This window comes from Natator depressus, chromosome 8, assembly GCF_965152275.1.
Source record: "Natator depressus isolate rNatDep1 chromosome 8, rNatDep2.hap1, whole genome shotgun sequence".
NCBI classification, from domain to species: domain Eukaryota; kingdom Metazoa; phylum Chordata; order Testudines; family Cheloniidae; genus Natator; species Natator depressus.
This window is the reverse complement of record NC_134241.1, coordinates 16,318,855-16,333,042: the sequence shown is the minus strand read 5'-3', so window position 1 is coordinate 16,333,042 and position 14,188 is coordinate 16,318,855. Positions and strand designations below refer to the sequence as shown.

Sequence of the window (14,188 nt, the reverse complement as noted above, 5' to 3'; positions counted from 1 at the left end):
TCCCAGTTAAATCATCCCAGCCAGGGCTTTGTCAAGCCTGACCTTAAAAACCTCTAAGGAAGGAGATTCTACCACCTCCCTAGGTAACGCATTCCAGTGTTTCACCACCCTCTTAGTGAAAAAGTTTTTCCTAATATCCAATCTAAACCTCCCCCATTGCAACTTGAGACCATTACTCCTCGTTCTGTCATCTGCTACCATTGAGAACAGTCTAGAGCCATCCTCTTTGGAACCCCCTTTCAGGTAGTTGAAAGCAGCTATCAAATCCCCCCTCATTCTTCTCTTCTGCAGACTAAACAATCCCAGCTCCCTCAGCCTCTCCTCATAAGTCATGTGCTCTAGACCCCTAATCATTTTTGTTGCCCTTCGCTGGACTCTCTCCAATTTATCCACATCCTTCTTGTAGTGTGGGGCCCAAAACTGGACACAGTACTCCAGATGAGGCCTCACCAGTGTCGAATAGAGGGGAACGATCACATCCCTCGATCTGCTGGCTATGCCCCTACTTATACATCCCAAAATGCCATTGGCCTTCTTGGCAACAAGGGCACACTGTTGACTCATATCCAGCTTCTCGTCCACTGTCACCCCTAGGTCCTTTTCCGCAGAACTGCTGCCTAGCCATTCGGTCCCTAGTCTGTAGCGGTGCATTGGATTCTTCCATCCTAAGTGCAGGACCCTGCACTTATCCTTACTGAACCTCATCAGATTTCTTTTGGCCCAATCCTCCAATTTGTCTAGGTCCTTCTGTATCCTATCCCTCCCCTCCAGCGTATCTACCACTCCTCCCAGTTTAGTATCATCTGCAAATTTGCTGAGAGTGCAATCCACACCATCCTCCAGATCATTTATGAAGATATTGAACAAAACCGGCCCCAGGACCAACCCCTGGGGCACTCCACTTGACACCGGCTGCCAACTAGACATGGAGCCATTGATCACTACCCGTTGAGCCCGACAATCTAGCCAGATTTCTATCCACCTTATAGTCCATTCATCCAGCCCATACTACTTTAACTTGCTGGCAAGAATAATGTGGGAGACCGTGTCAAAAGCTTTGCGAAAGTCAAGGAACAACACGTCCACTGCTTTCCCCTCATCCACAGAGCCAGTTATCTCGTCATAGAAGGCAATTACATTAGTCAGGTATGACTTGCCCTTGGTGAATCCATGCTGACTGTTCCTGATCACTTTCCTCTCATGTAAGTGCTTCAGGATTGATTCTTTGAGGACCTGCTCCATGATTTTTCCAGGGACTGAGGTGAGGCTGACTGGCCTGTAGTTCCCAGGATCCTCCTTCTTCCCTTTTTTAAAGATTGGCACTACATTAGCCTTTTTCCAGTCATCCGGGACTTCCCCCATTCGCCACGAGTTTTCAAAGATAATGGCCAAGGGCTCTGCAATCACAGCCGCCAATTCCTTCAGCACTCTCGGATGTAACTCGTCCGGCCCCATGGACTTGTGCACGTCCAGCTTTTCTAAATAGTCCCTAACCACCTCTATCTCCACAGAGGGCTGGCCATCTCTTCCCCATTCTGTGATGCCCAGCGCAGCAGTCTGGGAGCTGACCTTGTTAGTGAAAACAGAGGCAAAAAAAGCATTGAGTACATTAGCTTTTTCCACATCCTCTGTCACTAGGTTGCCTCCCTCATTCAGTAAGGGGCCCACACTTTCCTTGGCTTTCTTCTTGTTGCCAACATACCTGAAGAAACCCTTCTTGTTACTCTTGACATCTCTTGCTAGCTGCAGCTCCAGGTGCGATTTGGCCCTCCTTATATCTTTCCTACATGCCCGAGCAATTTTTATACTCTTCCCTGGTCATATGTCCAACCTTCCACTTCTTGTAAGCTTCTTTTTTATGTTTAAGATCCGCTAGGATTTCACCATTAAGCCAAGCTGGTCGCTTGCCATGTTTACTATTCTTTCGACTCATCGGGATGGTTTGTCCCTGTAACCTCAACAGGGATTCCTTGAAATACAGCCAGCTCTCCTGGACTCCCTTCCCCTTCATGATAGTCCCCCAGGGGATCCTACCCATCCGTTCCCTGAGGGAGTCGAAGTCTGCTTTCCTGAAGTCCAGGGTCCGTATCCCGGGTCGCAATCCCCTGCCCCAGCCCTGACACCCCCCTCCAGCCAGAGCCCCCTCTTACACACCAAACCCCCCATCCCTGGCCCCACCGCACAGCCTGCACCCCCAGTCCTGACCCCCCCCCCCGCATCTCAACTCCCTGCCCCAGCCCTGAACCTCCTCCTACACCCTGAATCCCTCATTCCTGTCCCCACCCCACAGCCCTCACCCCCATACCCCAACCCTCTGCCCCAGCCCTCAGCCCCCCCACACACCCCAAACCCCTCATCTCCAGCTCCGTTGGGTCACAGGCATCAACAATTTTCTTCAGCTTGGTCCCCAGAAAAAAAGTTTGAAAACCACTGTACTACACTAGCAAGCCACCTAAACAGATGGGCATTACAGGGAAGAAAATAAATGTGCAGTGGGCAGTATGAAGGACTGGTTTTGAACTAGTTCACATAAAACTAGGGCCCCCAACATGAAATCTGGGCTACTCGGTATAATTTATTATTTTATAGCACTTTTTGCATGTGTGGCACTTTACAAACAAGTAAAAGACAAGGTCACTGAGCAGAGGTGTTTACAATCTGTGGCACCGATCCTGTAATCCTAACAGACTGACCCTACCATTTGTGCAAAACCTGATGCAGTCAACAGGACAAAACCTGGGTGAATGGATCTGTGTAAGCAACTGAAGGATCACAGGGCTTAGATCATAGAATTATAGAAGGTTAGGGTTGGAAGGGACCTCAGGAGGTCATCTAGTCCAACCCCCTGCTTGAAGCAGGACCAATCCTCAATTTTTGCCCCAGATCCCTAAATGGCCCCCTCAAGGATTGAACTCACAACCCTGGGTTTAGCAGGCCAATGCTCAAACCACTGAGCTATCCCACAAACAACAAGATACAGTGAAGCTATCCTCACAACAAAAAGGTACAGTGAAGTTGGGGTAGGGAGAGTAGAAGATTAGAAGGACAAGAGAAGGGCAATTTGTGATCATGTCATGTGTTTTACTGTACATGTCTTGTTCGCTCTTTTAATTGAGTGTGCTATTTTTATTATTGCCGTTAGGAGGAGGAAGCAATATTACCATCTCACTTCTGTAGCAGCCACTGCAGAAACCAGATGGGTTGTAATTTAAAAGCGAAAAGACAGCTCACATATGGGAGCCAGAGAACTTGATTTGAATTATATAGAAATACTTTCTTAATAGGATTGCTTCCAGCTAGACAAGAAGCAAAGGGAAGGACTGGCTATCATGTACCAAAAAAGGGGTCCCAAAAAGTCAGGGGGGAAAGGAAGGGATGGGATGTGCTGGGCTTTTAGCATTATAACATACACAGTTGGACTAACCCCATTTCTTTCTGGTGCCTGCCAACTTTCCCTCTATGCATGAAGCCTTCCTCAGGAGACTGTTCCTGGAAATGAGGAGTCCGTAGCTATAATTAAGCACTACCCAGAACTCAGTTTTAGTGTCAGAGTTCCATGGGAAGGCAGGGGGGAAAATCAGTATTTCATATGTTTGAGTAACTGATCAAACATCACAGTTTCTCCAAGTCTTGAAGAGTTTACAGGAATCAGTGAGGAAATGCCGTATTTTAATAATAACCAGGACACATACACTTAAGCTTTTTGGTTTCTTGAACCATTGCAACCACTCCAAGAGTCCAGTTTTGGCCTGACCAAAACTAGCCTTTGCTATGCAACCACCCCCTAAATTGTCACAACAGGTGTCCAGCCCGCTGCATACAGGCATGTTTCACCTTTGCTTACTCACCACTTCTCTACACACAGCCAGCATCAGATAAGCAACCAATACAGTCATTGACCTAATGAATCAGACCCAAGGTCCGTCTAAATCAATATCCTGTCTTTCACAGCAGCCAGCACCGGATGCTTTGGGACACCCACAGTGGGTAGATATGGTCTCATCCTGATCTGAAATAGACAGAGACTAACTTAAACCCTGAAGCATGAGGTCAAAAACTCTTCCAAAATGTATAGCTATTGATGACAACTCCTCCAGATATTCTTGTTATCTACATAAATGTCCAATTCCTTTGTGAACCTTGCTAAATTCTAAGCCCCAGTGACTTCCTGTGGCAATGGAGACCCACAGTCTAATTATGCACTGCCTTTATCAATTTTGAACACAGTGTCTTTTAAATGGTGAACATTTTGAAATGTGAGGGTCACAACCTTAAAGTATTGCCCAAGAGTTTAAAGAGCACCTGCAGTCATGCAATTCGAGCTTCATCTCAACCACTGCTTTAATCCTTAGGTAATAATTTTCTACTTCGGGCCTCAAATCCGATTGGTATTTATATTACATAGGAACTAACCTTGACTGTTCATTACTGTGCTGTAACACAGTGCTAGAATCAAAATTACAACAGAAAACCCATGCATTATCAATATTAAAAGTCCTCCACATTAACCAGCTGAAGTAGCGTACAAGGGAAACCTCCATCTTCTCCACTGCTTGTGAAACCCATTTGCTGTGCTCCTTTGGCAAAGCAGGAGTCAACACAATCACAAGATGTGAGCTACTGAAGGAGGAGGTGTAGCACTATGACTCTTACTGAAACACTGTAAAGTCCCCTGAGCACAGCAGGCCCCAGAAAACCCTGCAAATCACACACTCTATATGTTCTTCCTTAGATCTTGTTGCTGTGCTTTCCTGCTACCACAACACAACAGCACGGGAGTTATTTGTGCTAGTTTAGCCTATGTTCCACAGGAGCAAAGGTAGCCAGAGCCTTCAAGCCATTTAAGCACAGGAGATAGAGTATTACCTCAAATATTTAACCAGAGTATTAAAGGAGTCTCGTGCCAGAACCAGAGAGCTGCCCCACGGATACAGTGCCCATGGAGGTTGGCAAATTCAGCATGACACACTGCTTCACAGCAGACAACTGAGCCATGAAAAGAGCCTTTTGAGTTTTCTCAACCGGTATTCATTACTGTCCCTTCTTACCGGTTCCCGGCCATCCATAGCCTCCATCCAAAGCTTTCGGTCCTCTTCAGAAAGTGCTTGCATGGTGATCACACCAGGCCTGTGGAAAAGAAAGAAACACTGAAAGTGAAAAAAGAAAAAGAGGAATTAAAAAAAAAAAAAAAAAAAATCCATCTCATCAGGTGGACCAGACAGAAGGGAAAGATACATTTGACATAAGGTTCAAGAAGATCCCTTCTGTGCTCCAGACCTGGACTTTGAAACAAATTAAATTAAGCCTCAAGGCATCCACCCAATGTTTTACAGGAGAACTAATATAATACTGGAATAGGACATTTGACAACAAATTCTTCTCTCCTCTAGCCTGGTACAACTCTATTGACTTCAGTTCTACTGCACTGGTGTAACTGACAGCAGAGCATGGGCTGTGGAGTTTATTGAAGGTATCCAAAACACAAGGAGCAAGCAGGTTTCAATAATGAATCCAAGGATATTAAGGGTTCACAATAACCTTGGCATGAATACCAGACAACAACTGTATAACAATAGCTTCACTGGAATGAAGCTTCAGTGAAACTTGCACCCTGAACTTGGAGATCTGAACACCTCCACAAATTTCCATAGCTGCAAATTGCTACTGATAGTCCAAATTTATACCCACCCACTCTAATGATACCCTAGGTTAAAAAAAAATTGTTTTATATTATATGTGTGTCTATATATCGGTGGCTGTGATGGGTTAATTACTTATTTGAATTCATGGATTGCTGCCTGCTCTCCAGCATGGGAATCTCATTTTATTCAGTAAAGTCAACCAGTAGGTTTCAATGGAGATTCATCCCTCTACTACACCCAAACAACACAGGGAAATGCTGATCACTTAAGAACTGTTACTCCTCCCCACGTTGGAGGAGGCAGAGATGAAAGTGAAAGAAGATTTTGTATACTGCTTAATATAAATCCTGATGAGATCTGCTGGCACTGCAACCAGACAGGATCTGCCAGTAACTCATGTAAACAACTATCAACAAGGGCCTAGCCGGGCATTCCTCATTTATCCAGAAACTTTTCCATTCTGTACCCCAGTTGCCACTGTTTGCAAATACAAAAAAAAAAAAAAAAAATCCAATATTTTAAGTACAACCCAAGTTAAACTTTTGTCACTCAGGTTCATACAATCTTTGAACAACATGAAAAGTAGAAAATTCAGACCTCTTATTGCTTTTACACTTGGGAATATACATATTTTCTATTCACTGTAGTGCAAAACGCCCTTTCCCCACACCCTGTTTTCTCTTCTCATTCCTTACTCTTCTTTCCCTATTCACATTCACTTTAACAAGTACCTCTTTCCCTATTTAATCTGGCCACAACCATACCCCAAGGCTGAAGTATATCACAACAGCTCTATGCTGAGATTGCGATCGACTCAAAAGCAATAGAAAAAGCAGCTTGAATGGTGCAAATATCGTTAAGAACCCTAAGGCGGAAAAACACCTCCGATATAGTGCTTAACACAGCATGTCAGTGTACAGAAGCCTTATGCCTTCCATAACTGGGATCCAGTTCTAAGCCACTTTCACAAAAGTTAGAGAGAATTTACCTCCTGGGACATATAAGCACTGTAAATAATAGCTCGCTCTTCTGTAAGACATTTTTCCTGCAGATCTGAAATTACTTTACAAACAAGGGGCTCATTGATCTCATTTTAGGGATTGGGAAACACACACAGGTGAACTGAACTGCCCAGTGCATATGTATTAACCCTCACCCTGGCACTAGCTAGCACCTACTACAGCACAGAATGCTGTCCTGGGGAGAGAGATGGGCCAGGATAGGGCAGCCTGAGCTAGGAAGGGGGTTCAGAATCTACCCAAAGGAGCAGTTGGAAAAGCTCTTAGAGAAAGAGAAGAGTCAAGACGCTGAGCTAGCAGATGAACGGAGGCTGGGTAGGAGGTGAGGTGATAAAATAAAAGAACAGGAGAATAAAAGTAGGGGACTGGGAAGTGAGAAGGAGGAAAGGTTTCAGGTCAGGAGAAGCAGAAAATTTAAAAAAAGAAGACAACGACCTGGGTAGGTGAGCAGGCACTATTAGAGAAGGGAAACAGAGGGAAATAAAATCTACAGATCTACCAGAGAAAGAGTATCAAGGGGAAAAAACCTGAAAGGAAATATAATTGGTGAAAAAGAGAATTGCTCAAAAAGCTGTGTTAGATGAAACAGAACCTGAAAAGGTACACAAGAAGCCTAAAGTACATGAACGGAGAGAATGACTGTTTAAATATCTACTGACAGGATACAGTTCAAAAGGTGCCTGATGGACCAGTGAGGGCCCAGTAGGTGAAGAAACCCCGCTTGTGGGTAAACTCAGTGAAAAGAGGTACAGGCACAAGAACATCAAATCTAAACATTGAGCACTTCAAGCCAAAGAGAAGCAAAGAAGCCAGGAGAAGGAAAGCTAATTATTCTCTGAAATGATACAGCATATTGTTAAGTAATCTCTTTTGTTGTGGTTAACAACAATGCATTTGGTACAAACTGCTCAGTGTGTACAAGCTCATAAAAGGTTAATGAGTTGGTAAGCTATAGTTTATTATTACAAGTAGTAAGTCTGGTAACGTTCTATATTATTTATGCTCAAGGTACAATTTTGGGTTTTTTCATTATAAAGTTCTAAAAATGTAAAATGATCCCTTTTGTCTTGGTTTGCCTCTGCCTCTCCTCAAAGGCAGCATAGCCTAGTTTAGCAGGTCACTATACAGGGGGCAGGCTGGGAATAGAATCAGGTCTGTAGATACCCAGTTCAGTGCTCTATCCACTGGACCACACTGCCTTTGTACAATCTTTTTTTTTTTTTTTTTTAAGACTACCTGTTCCCTTTGCAGGGTTGAAACATGGTTTGTTAACACTGTGCACAAAAAGCATGAGGATCCTCAACACGATTGACAACTTTTAGCATGCCCAAGAACTTGGATGAAATTCTGCATTAGAGGAAGCAACATATGAAGTGTGCTGCCAAGACCAGGGAGTGGCAACGGGATTTGTAGGAGTGTGTCATGAAGGTTTATTTAAACAGGATACAATTTAATGATTTGGTTTTTAATTTGATCCTACAAATCCTAATTTATACTTCTGCAATCAGTGACTGCAAACTATCTGAGATGGCCCCAGTCACTGTCAACTTTGAAAGTCTGTATCAATATCCGAGTATAGTGTGTTCAGGTTTCCAAAAGAACATCAGTGAAGCCAAGTCACATGCTGCCTCATTGGGATTCAAAACAAGTAAACAGAGTCTAACTACTGTGCTGCTTTCATAAAGCCAAGTTATAGGGAACATGATGCCTCATTCTGAATTTGATGTTTGAGATAGTGTATAGGGTGCGGGGTTTTCCCCTTGACAAGTTATTTTCAGTCCCTTTATTATTACAGCTCACTTTTCGTGACTGAAATGTACAGCTTCCCTGATAACAGGGAAAATACAACCATGCAATGGTAGGAGGCTCGGTGAGGAGATTGAATGCATTCGGAAAAGTGTGTCGGAACTCTCCTTGCAGGAATATTTGGGTGTCGTCACTCACAAAAATCATTTAACCAGAGGACTTCTGACATTCATCTTTGTATACATGGCAAGTGCTCCAGCCCCAGAACTGCAGCAAAACTCAATATGAAGGATCACTGCTCTCTGTAGCAAAATACAGCTCGTTGGTCAAGAAAAGAACAAGCACACTGACATCACAGGCTTTATTCTGGCTGCTGTCAGAAGAGTGTTCAGGACACCACATGCCTTCCTTTTGGTATTACATCTCCAGTAACAGGCAAGGACCGTGAGAACCTGAGTTTCCAACATGCCCTGCTCCGAGATGATTCAACGGGTGAATGAAAGCTGCATGACTGTAATGACGTCTATTTGACATCTGACAAGAGCAGAGCCTCTGCTAGCCAGTAAAACATTACTAAGAGACTCCATTTTAGACCGATTGATGTTTCTGATCCTTTTTCTGCAGCTTTGGGGCATCTATAAACAAGCAGCAGAGGACCAAGCCCAAACCCTGCAATCCACTCTCTCAAATATCATGTTGCCAATAGACAATTCACCAAGGACTATTACAGACACAAAGCCAGTCTCAGTTTACCCCGTAGAGGACAAGGGCTGCTCAGGCTTGCAACCAGTTTCGGCCCAAGTAATCCAGAAAGAATGTATGTTATCTTTGTTAATTCCCTCAGTGAGTCAGTCAGTACTCACAGGCTTAGTGCTTTGGAAGTTTCTCTATTTTCAAACGGAGAGGAAACCACTGAAGAAGCTTCGCTCCATTTGGAAAAGAAACACGTCTTTAAACCCTATCCCAGTACTGTCAAAGCAAGGAACAAAGCTCTGTACCTGGTAGACAAGAGGATTTAACAGTGGAATCAGTATCTAGTGGGTGGATAATTATTAACAGTATTTGCTGAGTGCAGACGATGAACCCTTTCCTAGAAACATCTTTCTGAACTGCGGAAGGTTGGTACCAACCTCTCCCTTGATGGACAGAGATCACAGCATGTGCTCTTTTTAAACCCGAGTTTTTAAGTTAAAGGCAAACCGCTACTGGGGATGCTAACATCCTCATTAAGGATCACTACCAAAAAAAAAAAAAAAGGACTTCTCAGTTAGATATGTGAGTGAGAGACAGAGAAAAACAAAATGTGACAATTTCAGTCTCTTACCCACGAAAACTATTAAAAAAAAAATAAGGAACTGAAATTGTTCATTCATGAAAAGATTGATTCCCGACTCCCAAGGAAATAAGGACTTGTTTACACTTGAGAGTTAATTTGGATATGGTGGAATATGAATTTAAAGCAAAATAGCTATTCCTGAATAACTGTGTAGACACTCTTGTTTCAGAAGAAGAATGCCTTGCTCCAAATTAACTTAATCCACTTCTGAGTAAGACACTCTTATTCTGGAACAATTAATCAGGACTAGCTATAGCTAGAACTATAGTTATTCAGGAACCCCTAATAAGGTCTCGAAGGACAATACAGGTTTTTCATGCCCCACATTCTCTCATGCATGGGATAAGAAGTGATAAAAGATGTTTGCTCTGCCTTTAAGCAGATAACAAACCATTGGTGTTTACTTCAAAGTCAGACATTTTAACAATATGGGAGGGGCGAGAGGCTGTGAAACAATTAAAATGCCATTTATATTTTAAATCCATTTGCATTTTCCCCCACATAATTCATTTGCTGAAACATATATTGTGGTGCTTTAGTATACAGAACTGCCTTCCTGGTTGTGGTACATTTTAAAAGATCCCAGCACATAACCTCACTTATTGTTATTTGTACAGTGCCAGCAGCACGCTGGGCATTTTACAGACAAGTCTGAAGACAGTCCCTCCCTAGAAGAGCTCACAATTGAAACAACATTCTAAGTACACACAGCTATGGACTCAGCGCCAGCCGGCTCAGTCAGTGAAGCCCCATGTAAAATGAACATTACGGCCAACAGTTTCCAAGAGTATACATTTAAGTTTAGATGCTCAGCCTGAGACACTGAGGGAAGCCTCACCCAGATTCCCTCTCTGCCGATCTCACTAAATATAAATTAATACAAATATATTAATACAAATTTATTAATAATTGATTAAAGAAACTTTAATGCATAAGTGTGATGGGGAATACAAACCCCACAGTGGAGAGGAAGGGGCTAACGAGCTGCTCTGCAACCAGGTGGCCCCACCCCAGCCCGCCTGAAAAACCTGCACAGGGGTGAGGTGGAACATGAAAAGGGGAGCAGAGTAGCTCAGTGGTCGGCAGGAAGTGGAGATGAGCAGACCCACACGCTGAGCTCCATAGAAGGAGCACCATGGGCTCTGCCGATGACTGAGACCTGACCAAGCCCACAAAGAAGGGACCTGTGACTCTCTGAAGAACAGAGACCATCTTTGTGTTTTAGTTCTTATCTTTACCTGGTGGGAAGTGATCCATGGAGGCAGCTGCATAACACCCCAGGGTGCAGGATTTAGCTGCCTACCTATCACTGCGCTCTGGACTGGAGTCCAGTGGAGAGGATGGGCTTGGGCTCCCCTATCAGCCCCTAAAGAGGGACAACTACAGAGGCTTAGCCCTGACATGGGGAACCTAGCTGGGGGGTGGAAAGACCCTGAAGATAAAAGGGTCTAGGCCACAGGTTCTCAACCAAACATGGGGGCCCTGTGGCCTCCTTCACTCTTTATACATAACTTGGAAGGGACAGACTTGAATAATGAGCAGGCCAGAAGGCAGAGTCACAGGAAGGACAGACCACAGCAAGGCAGAGAAACAGTAAGAAATGGGGAGGCTTGGAAGACAATCTGGTACAACCCTGCCTGACCACTAGGCTGCATCGCTGGTGAGCATTCCCTTTCACAATAAGGAATCCCAGTACAGGAGTATACATTTAATATCTATATTCATTTTGCTACATTAGGCATACAGACACAAAACTTGAAGTCAATATAAATTCTTATCACAAATTTTGTTTAAAATGAGCAAGGTTTAAAAGATTAAATATCCAGGGAAAATATGAGGCACAAAATCAACGTTAATACCAAAAAAGTCAAAAGTTTAATTCAAAAGGTCGGGGGTGGGGGAGGTAGGGGGGAAGGTGCTTTTCTTCTTCCAGAAGAATAAAGAATAAAAGCAAGAGAAAAAGATAACAACTTTGACTCATGTAGCATCTTACCACACCAAGACAATTTAAGTTGCTTTATAAGAGACATAAAACAGCTTAATACAATCTGCAAGGCTGAGCTAAGAAGCTGAATGTGTGGTGAAGGAGTCTGCAGTTCTGATTTAAGCGGTGACAAAGTGACCTTGCGTTTACAGAATGACGTACCTCACACTGCTATGTCAGTCTCAGGAGCCATCCTCAGGTCAAACAGCACCTCTCTAACCAGCAGAGCCCAGACACAGGGCAAGTCCCCAAAATGAAGTATGCGAGGGGAAGAGGGAGAAAAAGCTGCAAATGAGGAGGGATTTAGAGGAGGGCTTGAAGGGTCACTCCACTGACAACATAAGCAGAGGCCTCATCTACTGCCCTGCTAGAAACATTCCCCCATGATCACAACACATAACAGGAATCTTAAGGGTAGTTGTTAAATGCAGTCAATATGTTCTTTTACTCCGGGTGGAATTCTGCGCTGCTGCATGTGCGCAGAATTCATGTCCCTCACAGATTTCTTTGCTTCCCCGCAGAAAAATGACTTTGACAGGGAAGCAAAGGGAAACTGCAAGAGCAGTCATGCACCACTCCCTGGCAACGCAGGTACATAGTTTCAGGCACTCGGAGCAGCCGGTGGAGGAGTAAATCATGGGGCTGGGGACACCCCACCAGTGGCTCCTACCCAGAGCTGGGATCAGCTACTAGTCCCGGCTGGGCTGGAAGCAGGAGAGGATGGGACTTCCTCTTCTCCTACAAGGAGTGGCTGGGGCCTTGTCAGACCCATCCCCAGAAATCTCCCCCAGCTGCAGGAAGCTCAGCATCCTCCCCTGCTTCCTGCCCCCATCACTTCTCAGCTATGGGGGGAGGGGTAACTATATAGGGAGCTGCTCCGGCATGAATAATTCAGATGCCCAAAACAGGCTCACTACACTCACAGCCACTCAGTCAGTAGAAATACAGCTTACTTAATGCTGTTTCAGCAATTAGTCAGCACATAAAGAAACAGCCCATGAGCAAGCACGTGGCTATAATGGATGCCTGCATGCTTCAGGAGTGCTGAGCTACCAGCTGTTCCCAGGCCACCAATAAATGGGCTTTCTAGCAGAATGGTGCTATACTTCAACAACATTAACTGTCTTGATGAATGTAACATTCAGCTAATTAAGGGGTCAAACCTTGAATACCTCCATCCAGCCAATTGGAGTTAAAAGTGCTCAGCACCTGGCTCAAAGCTCTGACCCACATTACACCAAACACCTGGACAATTATCAAGCCAGCATCAGCCAAAGGCAATGCTCCTTCTCCTAAGGACTCGTTTTTAAAGACATATATGCTAGCCCTGCTTACAGCCTGGTTTATAAAACTGATTTAATGCAAAGACTACAATACGCATTAGCAAACACCAAGGTGTACTACACCACTGCACAGCGTAGCAGATCAGCAAAACAGGATTATGCCATTTGGGGGGCTCACTTCATTATGAGCCTACAAGATACATTTTGTTCAGAATGTTAAAATATGCTTTGTTTGCTTCCCACAGACAAAAATCAAAATTATTTGCACTATAGAGACATTTGAGACTTTTGTTTTGCTCCCCCAAATATTCACTGTGTCTTCTTTGGGAACTCTGGAATCTTATTCCTTGCCAAAAAAACAGAAAAAGGAAAAACAGTACTCATTTGGGAGCTTTCGACCACAAATCATGCTCAGACTTTCATTTTTAAAAGTGCTGATCCACCTTTACTGCTGGAAAGGGAAGGGAAAGAAAATTGACAGTAATTTTCATAGGGTTTATTTTCCAAAATACCACGCACCATTGCCACACGGGTGTTTCTACAATATATTGCAAATTATACCGGTTTCTCAAAATGCAATGCTTGCAGCACTGCTATTTTCACACTGACCATATAATAGAACATGGGAAGAAAATACAAGACTGCCACCTAGAGATTGTGTTCCAGAATGTTAGACTTGAGATGCAGCTTAGTTCTGCTCTCCCAGTTAGTGATTTTAGCCTATCACTATAACTGTGGCCATACCATTACCTTTCTCTTAATATTTTAATACCAATAGAATTTTTAGAAGCACCGAGATTTCACTGCAATGGTGAGATATAAATACTTAAGGAGACTATGAATTTTCCTCTGTCTAAACACTTCTATGGCTGTTATCACTAATATCTGGGCAACTCTCAATCATTAATGGATTTTATCCTCACTGCAGCCCAGGGAGGTAAAGAAGCATTTCTGCATTCTACTGGTGGCAAAAGCAGCACAAAGAGATTAAGTGACTTGATCATAGTCACACAGGAAAGCCTGGGGCTGGCTGAATCAGGATTTGAACCCAGCCAGCTCTCCCAAGTCCCAAGGCAGTGCCCAATCCACTGCCATGCCATTCCCCCTTTCTTCCCTCATGCAAGACACACACAAGCCATTGAGTCATAACAAAATAAATTAGTAATTAAAAATACTTT

At 43.8% G+C, this 14,188-nt stretch overlaps 1 protein-coding gene across 2 annotated transcripts in view; it reads right to left on the bottom strand.

The window, feature by feature from the left end:
• ARHGAP26 (Rho GTPase activating protein 26) overlaps positions 1 to 14,188 on the bottom strand; it is a 309,239-nt gene that overhangs the window by 179,942 nt on the left and 115,109 nt on the right. For both annotated transcript variants that reach the window (XM_074960515.1, XM_074960514.1), the window contains exon 11: positions 5,049 to 5,127. In XM_074960515.1, the coding sequence (XP_074816616.1) occupies positions 5,049 to 5,127 (79 nt within the window). The remainder of the gene's footprint in view (positions 1 to 5,048; positions 5,128 to 14,188) is intronic.